This window comes from Mauremys reevesii, linkage group 3 (assembly GCF_016161935.1).
Source record: "Mauremys reevesii isolate NIE-2019 linkage group 3, ASM1616193v1, whole genome shotgun sequence".
Lineage (NCBI taxonomy): Eukaryota > Metazoa > Chordata > Testudines > Geoemydidae > Mauremys > Mauremys reevesii.
In genome coordinates this window covers 148,036,029-148,047,603 of record NC_052625.1, presented here as the reverse complement: position 1 = coordinate 148,047,603, position 11,575 = coordinate 148,036,029, and the positions used below count along the sequence as shown (strand labels likewise).

Sequence of the window (11,575 nt, the reverse complement as noted above, 5' to 3'; positions counted from 1 at the left end):
ACTTCTGTTTAAAGGCTAGTTACTTTCCAGAAGGCTCTTAAACACAACACTTCAGTAACTGAGTTTCAGTTCTCACAGGCGAATATTTAAAACCAAACAGCTGGAAAATTCCACATTTTAGGTTGAGAAAAAATGGTCTTTTGTGGTATATCAAGGCCACTGTAGGGAGGAAAGGAAAATAAACAGGGATAGGAGCTCTGGACAGCTCTTCCTCTTGAAAGAAAGCTGGAGGGTCAAATCTTCCAGTCCTTCATAAGATAAAACTTCTATTGCCATCAGTGCCTCCACTCATAAATATTAACGTGCTCAATAGCTATACTTAAATATCAGAGCCATTTTATCCAGGGCTACGCATTGTATACACATTGGCCCAGAGACTACATTTTCTGCATATTCTGAACAGTGCTGAGCACACAGATGGAGCTTAGTGAATGATACAAATGGTGACAATAATTGTCGACTTTATGGACTTGGGGATGCAATTTCTGTTCTTTATTCTGGAATTGGCTTGGATACAGCTAAAACCCTAAGAATTTGAGGAATAAACACATCTGATACTCAGACGACACTTTCTCATTCCTTCCTTTCTCAAACGCAGAACAAAAAAATGACAACACAAGCTGGTTTTTAGTTAAAATGTAAAATTGCATAGCAGCCATTGCTCTAAAATTCAGCATGGGGCAGAACTTGGAGCCCCTTGGGGGTTAAATGATCTCCTCTCATCCTCTCTTTCTTTATCCTTTCTGACCACTATGTTGCTTTTCACGCAGTTAACCATGACATCCTTCCCAACAGCCTGGGACCATTTGCTGGAGGCTCAGAGAACTGGCTCAGAGAACTTTGCTCCCATCTATCAGAATCCTCCTTTTCTGCAGAAGGAACGGCTGGTCCAGCGGATAGGGTGTGAAACTCTGGGGGAAGGAGCCTGCCCCTGGCCTTGCAGCTGCCCTGCCTTGAAGGCAAACTGCAGCGGCAGGGAGCAGCAACTCGGGTTTATTGCTTGCCCTGAGTACAATCTGTGCAGCAAGGTGCTGTCTGGAACGCAGGCCTCTCCCCAGGAAAACAGCACCACAAGCCCAAGCCCCAGGGCTGGCACCGGGCTTGTGGTTCGAGCTAGCTCCTGCCCACCTGGCACAATACTACCCCTCCAGCTGCTACACAGCCTGCTGCCTCTGCCCCTTTCCGGGGCTCCCCGGGCCAAGCACAGCCTCGTGCACGGACCATAGGCCCTTCCCCCGCCCCTGCCTGGGCTCCCCGGGCCGGCACAAAGCCCCGCCCCCTCTCAGCGTGACCACGCCCCATCTCGCCTTCCTCAGGCCGGCCCCGCCCCCTACTCCCTCCTCCGCGCAGTCTCTACCTCCGCGCAGCCACGCCCCCAGCAGTCTAGCTCCACCCGTTCCACAGCCCCGCCCCTCACGCTTTCCTCCTCCCCCGCCGCGCCGGGCCTATTCTAGACCAACCTGGCTTATACGCGTGCGCAGTAGAGACTTCTCTCTCTCCGGCCTCACCCCGCCCACAGCACCGTGGGTTCTGATTGGGCCGTTCTACGTTGCCCTGATAGCCAATAGGAAAGCCCCATTCCTACCCCGCCTCTTTACAACGTGCTGTTGCTGTCACACCTGCTTCCTGAGTCCTGATCCTAGTGGAGATGGCGGCGGCGGCCAGGCTCGGGCAGCGTCGGGCAGCGGTGCTCGCCTTCGGACCGGGGCCGCTGCGGGCCGGCGTGTGGGGCCAGCTGCTCCCCTGGGCGGCCGGGCCGCGGCGACACGCGGCGCATTTCACGTTCCAGCCTGACGCGGAGCCCAGCGCGCACGGTGAGAGGTGGGGCTGCGCCGGGCTCAGCCTCCCCCGCCCCCGTACCCCGGCCCGGCCCTGCCCTGGAGAGGGGCTGCCCGGCGCGGGACTGGCGGAGCGCATCGGGCTCCCGGCTGAGCGCTTGCTGCTCTGGGTCCGCTTGTCCCGAGGGGTCCCATCCAGGCGCCATGGGGGGCTTCCGCCCGCCTCCCCCCGCCGTACTGTCAGCGCCCGCTGCCGTTGGGGGAAAGGGCGCTGGGTTCCCCGGGCGTGCCCCCGCCGCCTGCCAGACCCACCTGGGGCAGCCGTTAAACGGCGCCTGGCCGCGCCCCAGGCGGGCACCGCGGAGCGAGCGTGTTGTCACCCCAGAACCACGAGCCCGCTCCCCCGAGCTCTGGCAATCGTGAGACTTGCCGGGCAAACAATAAAGGCCAGTTCTTGGCCGCCAGCCTTCTGGGGTCGGAGCCTCTGGAGTGGCTGAGGCCACCTGGTCAGGCCCTCGCAGTGAGGGTGGGAACTGCTTTTCTGTTAAGGGGGAAGGGGCTGAGATTTCCCCCCCCCCATTCCTCTTTTCTAGCCGCTGGGCTAGTTCAGAGCCTTGTGACAAAATTACTCGAGTTGGTGACGCTGGAAGAGTAACTCACTCACCTGAAATGACCTAAAGTTGAAGGCAGGCGGCATGATTCGATTTTTGGCCAGGATCTGGAGCTGGTCGCCAGGTAGAAAAGCACTAACAGCTGTCCGTGGCCATTTTTGGGTAAAAACTTGTTTTCACTCGGACTCAGGAAACGAAGATGTGTGACATAATTGTATTTTAACTTCAGCAGCCCATACTACTGTAAAGAAGGGGGAAAAAAATCACTTAGAAGACGTAGAGAAGATGTTTACTGTTGAACAGAGTAATGTGAAAGTCCCGTGGGGAGGGGCTCCATTATCTTTTGTTGAGGGAGGGATAGCTCAGTGGTTTGAGCATTAGTCCACTAAATCCAGGGTTGAGTCCAATCTTTGAGGGGGGCATTTAGGGATCTTGGGCAAAAATCTGTCTGGGGGTTGGTCCTGCTTTGAGCAGGGGGTTGGACTAGATGATCTCCTGAGGTCCCTTCCAGCCCTGATAGTCTATGGTTCTGCTGTAAATAGGCTTGTCAGAATTTTTTTGCAGTTTTGATTAATAGTGATTTTAATTTTTACAGTTATGGGAAGTTAGAGGTTGGTGGTGGGGTTACTGTTGGGGCAGTGCGGCAGTAGGGGGATTTCTGTAAGGCTGAAGGGCCCAAGACAGCTGGAGGAAATGGGCAGGGGAGGCAGTGGTCCTGGTCTGGTGGAGCAGAGACCCATAGCCAGGGCTACAAGGGGGAGGATGAGCCCCTGGCTTTGGGGGTCTCTGCTGAACATCTCCTGACAAAGGATTGCCCCTCTCCTCCACCTGGCTGGTGAAGGAGCTGGGCTGCAAAGAGCTGTCTGTGCTGCTGCTGGGCCAATTCCCTGCAGGCACAAGCTGCAGGAGGGTGCATTCAGTGCTGACTGTTACGGTGGATATTTTTGTTGGTATCAGTGTGTCAGCTAAATTGGATGTTTATTGACATCTGCTGATTTAAATTGGATCCTGTCAAGCCTAGCTATAAATTAGCCAAGTTCACATGCACTCTGTGGCAAGCTGGCCCTAAGTTCTGCAGCATGTTATAGCAAGCTAGAAATTCTGTGGCAGATTCAGTTCAATTCACAGTTTGCTATTTGCATAGAATTAATGGTGAGAATGCCGAATACAATTATTTTCATGTAATATTCAATTAATCTTACATTGCCCTCAAATTTCCAATATGCCACAGAATTTTGACACATCACTGCAATTGTAGAAATTTTCAGTGTATGTTGGAGAAGCTGCAGGTTCTGGTATTTGGGCAGGAGACACTTGGCACTTCAAGTTGCTACCAACAGCGGAAAAAGTTTGCAGACAGCCTAATGGTCAGGGCTCTGTTCAGAAGAGATTGTGATGGGTTCCCCCCAGGGTGCCACCTGGAATTGGGGTACCACTGAGCCCCCTGCCCTGGGCTCTTTTACACTGTACTACTGTGACAAGCTGCAGAGCCCTGGGTAGTATAAACCCAAAATTATACTGTTTTGCACTGCACAGGGAACTGTACTGCGTAAGATCATAAAATTCACCTTCTCCCTCACTGTGGAGAGGAATATGCAACAGCCTTTTGTCCTTGAGCTATGATTTGCACACACCGGTTTAGATAAAGCAAAAACAAGTTTGCTATCACTTAAAATTTATCTTCTGTAGTTAATAAACAGGTCAAAGCAGATTACCTAGCAAATAAACAAAAAACGTAAACTAAACTTAATATACTAAATAGATTGGATATGAATAGCAGTTTCTCACTCTCAGAGGCGATACAAGGAGGCTGCAGATTCTTAAGGGGCAAGCTGCACTTGCTTACAGCTTGGAACACCAGGGGATTCCATTCACAGGCTAAAAATCCCTTTAGCCTGGATCCAGCACTTCCCCCAGTTCAGTCTTTGTTCCTCAAGTGTTTCCAAGAGTCATCTTATGTGGGGACTGAAGAATACCAGATGATGTCAATCCCTGCCTTATGCATATGGTGGGAATGCTTTGTTTCCAAGCTTTGTTCCCCAGATGAGTCTTGGAAAAACACTGACATCCCAAGATGGAGTCTAGTGACATGTGGTCACATCACATGTCTTTGTAGAGTCATAACAGCCATTACTCAGAGGCTTAGTATTCTCAGGAAGACACCCCAGGTGGGAGATAAGCTTCTCCTAAGGCCGTAAGAACAGCCATACTTGGTCAGACTGAATGTCCATCTAGTCCACTATCCTGTCTTCCGACAATGGCCAATGCCAGGTGCCTCAGAGGGAATGAACGGAACAGATAATCAAGTGATCCATCTCCTGTCACACATGCCCAGCTTCTGGCAAACAGAGGCTAGGGGCACCATGCCTGCCCATCCTGGCTAATAGCCATTGATGGACCTATCCTCCATGAATTTATCTAGTTCTTTTTGGAACCCTTTTATAGTCTTGGCCTTCAGAACATCCTCTGGCAAAAAGTACCACAGACTGACTGTGTGTTGTGTGAAGAAATATTTCCTTTTGTTTGAAACCTGCTGCCTATTAATTTTATTTGGTGACCCCTAGTTCTTGTGTTATGAGAGCGAGTAAATAATGCTTCCTTATTTACTTTCTCCACACCAGTTATGATTTTATAGATCTCTATCATATCATCTCTCCCCCCCCCACCCCTGACATCTCTTTTCCAATCTGTAGAGTCCCAGTCATAATCTCTCCTCATACGGAAGCCGTTCCATACCCCTAATAATTTTTATTGCCCTCTTCTGAACCTTTTCCAATTCCAATATATCTTTTTTGAGATGGGGTGACCACATCTGCACATAGTATTCAAGATGTGGGCATACCATGGTTTTTTTTATATAAGGGCAATATGATATTTTCTGTCTTATTATCTATCCCTTTCTTAATGATTCCCAATATTTTGTGTGCTTTTTTGACTGCTGCTGCACATTGAGTGGATGTTTTCAGAGAACCATCCACAATGACTCAAAGATCTTTCTTGAGTGGTAACAGCTAATTTAGACCCCATCATTGTATATGTATAGTTGGGATTGTTTTCCAATGTGCATTACTTTGCATTTATGAACATTGAATTTCGTCTGCTATTTTGTTGCCCACTCACCCAGTTTTGAGAGATCCCTTTGTAGCTCTTCGCAGTCTGCCTGGGACTTACAAAACTTATCAAGATAGTTATCATCTGCAGGTTTTGCCACCTCACTGCTTACCCCTTTTCCCAGATCTTTGTGAATATATTCAATAGGACTGGTTCCAGTACACTGTTGTTTCTCTCTCTGCATTCTGAAAACTGGCCATTTATTCCTACCCTTTTTTCCTTCTCTTTAGGAAGGCCCATTGTTTTTTCCTAATGGCTCATTTCCCTGAATAGGCCCTTCCCAACCTATACTGAAAGAATCTTGTCTAGTGGAAGCAGCAAAGAGTCCTGTGGCACCTTATAGACTAACGGACGTTTTGGAGCATGAGCTTTCGTGAGTGAATCCGATGAAGTGGGTATTCACCCACAAAAGCTCATGCTCCAAAATGTCTGTTAGTCTATAAGGTGCCACAAGACTCTTTGCTGCTTTTACAGATCCAGACTAACAAGGTTACCCCTCTGATACTTGTCTAGTGGATGTTCCCCAGGTGTAACTACATTTTGAAATACAGATTTATAGTCAATATTCACAACTTCAGTATAAAAATGATGCATGCACACAAATCATAACCTTTCCAATGACATCTCAAATGACCTGTCCTGCATAAAATATATTCTAATAATGTCATAATATAATATCACTGTCAAGAATATAGGGTACAGTGTCAGAGATAATGCTCACTTCAGAATTTTGTTTTTGTTAGGGGGTGTATCAGAAAACATGCATCTCTCTAATTTCTTTTAGCCTCCTCATTGTGGAGAGGGCCTCAAAAGCAAAGAATAGTTCCTGGCTCTGATTCTCCTCATATCTTTCCCAGGAAGATGCAAAATGAAAACTGACATGACTCTTGTCTGCTCTACTACTGCCCCTAAGATTCTTCACAGTGGCTATGAAACTGACTAGTCTGGTCAGTTTCATTCTGACCACTGGGCCTATGCTTGTACAGTAAACTTCAGTTACAAACACCTTGGGAATGGAGGTTGTTTTATAATGCTGAAATATTTGTAACTGAACAAAACGTTATGGTTGTTCTTTCTAAAGTTTATACAGCTTTGAAACTTTTACTATGTAGAAGAAAAATGCTGCTTTCCTTTTATTTTTAGTAGTTCATGTTTAACCCAGTACTTGTAGTTGTGTTTTTTGGTCTCTGTTGCCGCTGGATTGTGTACTTCCAGTTCCAAATAAGGTGTGTAGTTGACTGGTCAGTTTGTAACTTTGGTGCTCATAACTTTGACGTTCTAAGGTGTGTGTGTGTGTATATGTATATACACAAGACTCCTTCCCTTCCTGGTTACCTTCCTGAGAGGCCCCACAATAGTGAACCTCTGTAAGCTCCTTAATGATGAGTGTTGGTGGGCACAGATCACGTTGCTGGGAAAAAGTTTTTGCCTCAGTGGAGACTTCTGCCCAGTAAAAGTTTACAAGTTACTTCTGTATAGTTTTCAGTACCTGCAAGTATCTTGAAAATGAATACAGTGGATGCAATTCAGTGTCTTGGCATAATATTTTTGATGTGTTCTCATATTTCTAATGTTCAGATGTCCTGGAAGGTACCTATTTTCTGCAGGATAATCCCTTTTTCAATATGAATTTCTCTGCTCCTCTGAAAAGGGGTCATTAGGTTGGTTACCTTTGTGTTAGCTTTTTCTAACCTCGACTTTCACTGAAGTTAATAGGTGATAAGGGCGCTCAGGATACAGCAAGATCAGGGCTATAGGTTGATTTATATGTAGTTCCATCCACCACTGGTTCAGATGTAGGAGGGTGTGATGGAGGGGCCACTGTGGGGAAGCCTGTTGTGTGTGTTGAACCAGTTTATTAGGTGACTAAAAAACTATTGGTTCCTCGATTTACATGCAGTATGACTTTGCATTCATATAGAAGGTGGTAAAAATGACCTGTGTGATGTTGATGTTGACGATGCCATCACACAGTAGATTTAAAAAAAGTCTTTACTGCGTTCTCTTCACCTAGTTCCAGAGCTCAGATACGAAGGGTGCATTGGTTCCCCTCTTCTTGAAGGGAGTTAGTAGGGACCCTTTCAGATAGGTCAAAGCAGTAACTAGAAACTTCTGAATTATTCTCATTTGTTAGAAGCTAGATGAGCAGCAGAGATTTATTTATCCCCAGTTCTGGAAAGACTGGGTTGTCAGAGTGTGAATAACTTAATATGGGGAGGGGCAAGAGTGACAATTTTTTTTTATAAATTACAACTATATCGTTCCATCTATGCCTGCTGCTTTGAGCTTCCATAGCATTTTCCCCACCCGCCGATCAAAATGTATTATGAATGACAACTAACGAATACTGGGGCTATATAGGGATCAGAGCAGCCAGGTCTGGGCTGGAATGATACAGTTCTTTAGCCATGTTCAGCAACATATACAGCAGTTTGAGAGGAAGTGAAGAGCTGTCTTTTCTAAACTTAGTAGAGTTAAAATTAACTCAGTTAGAATTTTTCAAGATATCAGAGTTCCAACTACTACTACCATGAATGTCCTGGCACTCCATTTTACTATTCTTCAGAAGACAGGCCCATCTACAGCTGGACACAGATTCAGTAACAACTCAGAGGGAGAAGTTTTACCAGCTAAATAATTGCCATCATCAGTTCCTATAGTTCTTTGTAGGTCTTACTCCTGAGGGAATTCTGCACCAAAAACGTAAAGCGTATGCACACAATATTTTAAAATTCTGCAAACTTTATTTGTCCATAAATAAACGTAGCACCAGCATGGCAGTGGGGAGCACAGGCCACTGGCTGTTTTGAGGTGGGAGATCACCTTGAAGCCCCCACCTCTCCTAGTACAGGGACTCGGCAGTGAGGCTGCACCTGACTGTAGCACAGTGCAAGGGCTGGGCCTGCCCCAGAAACACCCTGGGGCCCTGCCCCTCTGTGCCAGATGCACCAGGTATCGCTGGGCAGACTCAGCTCAGCAGGAGCCTAGTGTGGGGGGATCTAAGTGTGGGGTGAGATATTTCTGTATAGGGCAATCTGGGTGCAGGCAGCTCGGTGGGAGATCTGGATGCACAGGGGCTTGTTAGGGGGTTCCGGGTGCAGGGGATCCAGGTGATGGTGGTTGGCCTCTGGGGGGGCCCAGTGGGGGGCCTGCTTAACAGGGGAGCTCCTGCAGCTGCTGAAGGGATGCTGCATGCCAGGCTCTTGCTCCCTCTTGCGATTCCCCTAGCCCCTTCTCCATCCCCCTGCCCTATTCCACCCCCATTCCTTCCCCACTGCTTCATTTTCCCCCACCCCCCTTCCCTCATTTTCCCCTACCCACCTTATAAAGGGCATTCACTGTTCCACAGAAAACACGAAGGGGAACACAGCTGGCAGTAGGACCCAGGATGCTGCATTCAGCTGCAGAGCCCAAGACATAGCCTCCTAGCTGGGCAGCTCTGCATTTGCACAAATGAGTGTGTGGATGGGGGGCAGTGGCATGTAATCCCATATGCCCTCCTATGCCTTGCCTCTGTTTGGGGGGCAATACCCTCCAAAAAGTGCACCCATGGTCGTCCTGTCCGTCTTCTCCTTCCCCCCCCCCCCCCGTGCGGCTTCCCTTTGTTTCCCTGCAGGAAATATGCGCTGGGAAGTTGGGGGCTATTTTCTGCAGGTGTGCAGTCTCGCAGAATCTCCCCAGGAGTAAGGTCTCCCATTCGGTTACTGACCAGACTCAACCCTGCTTAGTTTGTAAAAATCTGATTGGCTAATAACAGAAGGTGGAGTGGCTCCGCTATCAACGCAGACGAATACGCAAAAATAACCAACATCCCTCCTAAATAAATTAAAAACAAAACTTACACAATATCTGCATTTCCAGGAAATTCTTGTCATCTTTACAGCATATTGGGATGAGTTATGGGAAACCGGTAGTGTAAAAACAAAGATTTGAAACTTAAAAAATTTGCTGTGTGGGAGACCTCAGTAATAGCACCCCAATGTCGTCATTGTTCTCTCTATGCTTGTAGTTATGGCTATTCAGCATCACCGTTTCCCCCACTCTGTTGCTATCTGGACTCCATTCTCCCACCCTCATTTCAGTTGCATTCAAAGACACCATCCACATGGTCCCAGAAGTGGAGGAAATGTAAGGCTAATTCTGTGCCCTTACAGAAATGTCCTATGTTAATGAGGATTCTGGGTTTAATAGCTGTAGTATCCTGTAGGAAAGAAGGTTGTGGAATGAAATTTCGGCAAAGTTTGGTAAACTTTAATAGAGTGGGTAACTATCTCAAAATGGTTATTTTTTTCATAAGGAAACAGTTTTAGATAAGTTTATTGTCTTATAACCAGTAAGAAAATACCTTGCAAAGTTACAGCTGTTCTCTTGTACCTGGAGGCCGGAAGGAAGTTACAGCATTGGCTATCATCATTATGTAACTTCTGAAAGAGATCTGAAATACTGGCCATCGGTATTGCAGTTACTGAGATTATAAAGTGTGCCAAACTGCATCTCATCCATTTAAAGTTTATGCAGCAAAACAGTCCTTTTGATCCTCAATAGCATTTTCCTTTTAAGGGCTTCAGTGGCTGCTGGCTCATTTAAATTCTTATTACTAAGTTTTGCTTTATTTTTTTAAATAGATAAATAGCTCAATAATGTGTCTCTCTCATGCAGGGCAAACTCAGAAAATGAATCTTTTCCAGTCTATAACAAGTGCCTTGGATAATACCTTGTCCAGAGATCCAACTGCAGGTACGCTATAACTGTAATTGTGTGTCTCCGTGTACTCTGAAATTAGTCATTTTTAAGATTATCTGAAATGTTTTTAATAAAATGTAGAAATAAACTGATTCAGGTTCCAAATCACTAACAGAATACACCTATAGGATTAAAAATGTATAAACAGTGTACTGAGACTATTTACCACATTGGAACCCAGCCGCAGTTCTGTTTCTCCTGCAGCAATTGACTGCATCATTAACATCTAATGTGGGGCAGAGTTGCATTGCTTAGTTTGCTTTCTATATGAGTGATATTCCAAATACATCACGGGGAAATTCAGGTCCTAGCAGGTGAACTAGTTAATTCTGAACTTAAAAATACCAAAACTACTTTAAGTTGAAGAGTACACTTTTAGAACATTTCAGATGTTAGAGAGTCGTCCCCCCCCCCCCGCATGCCCCCTGCCCCTAAAATGCATTTACATTTGCATTTTCCTGATTGTAAATGTGTATGGTTGTTGCAGTGGTGATCAGAGCCAGATCTCAGCGGTATTTGTTTTTTTTCCACCTTGCTGCTCTAAATATTTCTGCACACTTGTAACTTAGATATTGATTAAGCAGCTTTCATATAATTTTGCTGTGTACTAGTACACATTGCTACTTACTGTGTTATCTTTGACTCACCTTTTAGCCCGCTGATTAAAAGCTATATAGCGTTTCTGTAGTATTTTGCCTCTAAAATAATGTTGACAGAACTATCTTTATAGACCACATATTTGTGATTGAATAGAGGAGAACCATTGTAATCTTGATCTATGCTTCTGGAAGTAGATAATTCACAAAGGAAAATAGAGTCCTGTAGCCAGATTTTTAGAAAGACTGTTCTTGGTCAAATTATCCAATTTGTGACTGCATGCTAGGGTAAAGCACATCAAATCAGTATTCTAGGAAGCAAGGTGATCATGGTAGAGATTACTAAGGAATGCTTTTCTCCCATCCCCTTCAACACAATTACACAGCCGTTAAAACATATGATGTTTTTTTCGTAGAGCATCAGCACCTCAGGTATTGGCTCTATTGGAGGCAGGCTACTGGACTTGATGGTCCTAACTAAGGGTCTCATGTAGTATGAAAAATCTGTGTTAAGCATTCAAATAAGGCTCTGCCTGGATTTGTTCCCTGCCTCTGTATGTATGCTATGATTTGCTTAGCTTTGGAAAAGTGAGATGACTCCAGGCACATAAGATTTCTGAAGCATTCTTATGGAATCAGCTCTCTATCTGCAAGCGGACTGTTCTAGTGTATTGGGAAAACTGCTTTTTCCATGTATCATCCTGAATTTTGTAGCTGACATCTTAGGGCCCAAGCT

General features: G+C 46.0%; 1 protein-coding gene across 7 annotated transcripts in view; it reads left to right on the top strand.

Annotated features, from left to right (window-relative positions):
• The first annotated feature begins 1,605 nt into the window (after nucleotides 1-1,605).
• BCKDHB (branched chain keto acid dehydrogenase E1 subunit beta) overlaps nucleotides 1,606-11,575 on the top strand; it is a 267,752-nt gene continuing 257,782 nt past the window's right edge. For 6 of the 7 annotated variants that reach the window (XM_039532510.1, XM_039532511.1, XM_039532514.1 and 3 more), the window contains exons 1-2: nucleotides 1,606-1,814; nucleotides 10,160-10,237. In XM_039532510.1, coding sequence (XP_039388444.1) covers nucleotides 1,649-1,814; nucleotides 10,160-10,237 — 244 coding nt within the window. In that variant the 5' untranslated portion in view covers nucleotides 1,606-1,648. Of the gene's footprint in view, nucleotides 1,815-2,403; nucleotides 2,514-10,159; nucleotides 10,238-11,575 lie in introns of those variants that run through there. The other variant, XM_039532513.1, reaches the window with a different exon arrangement.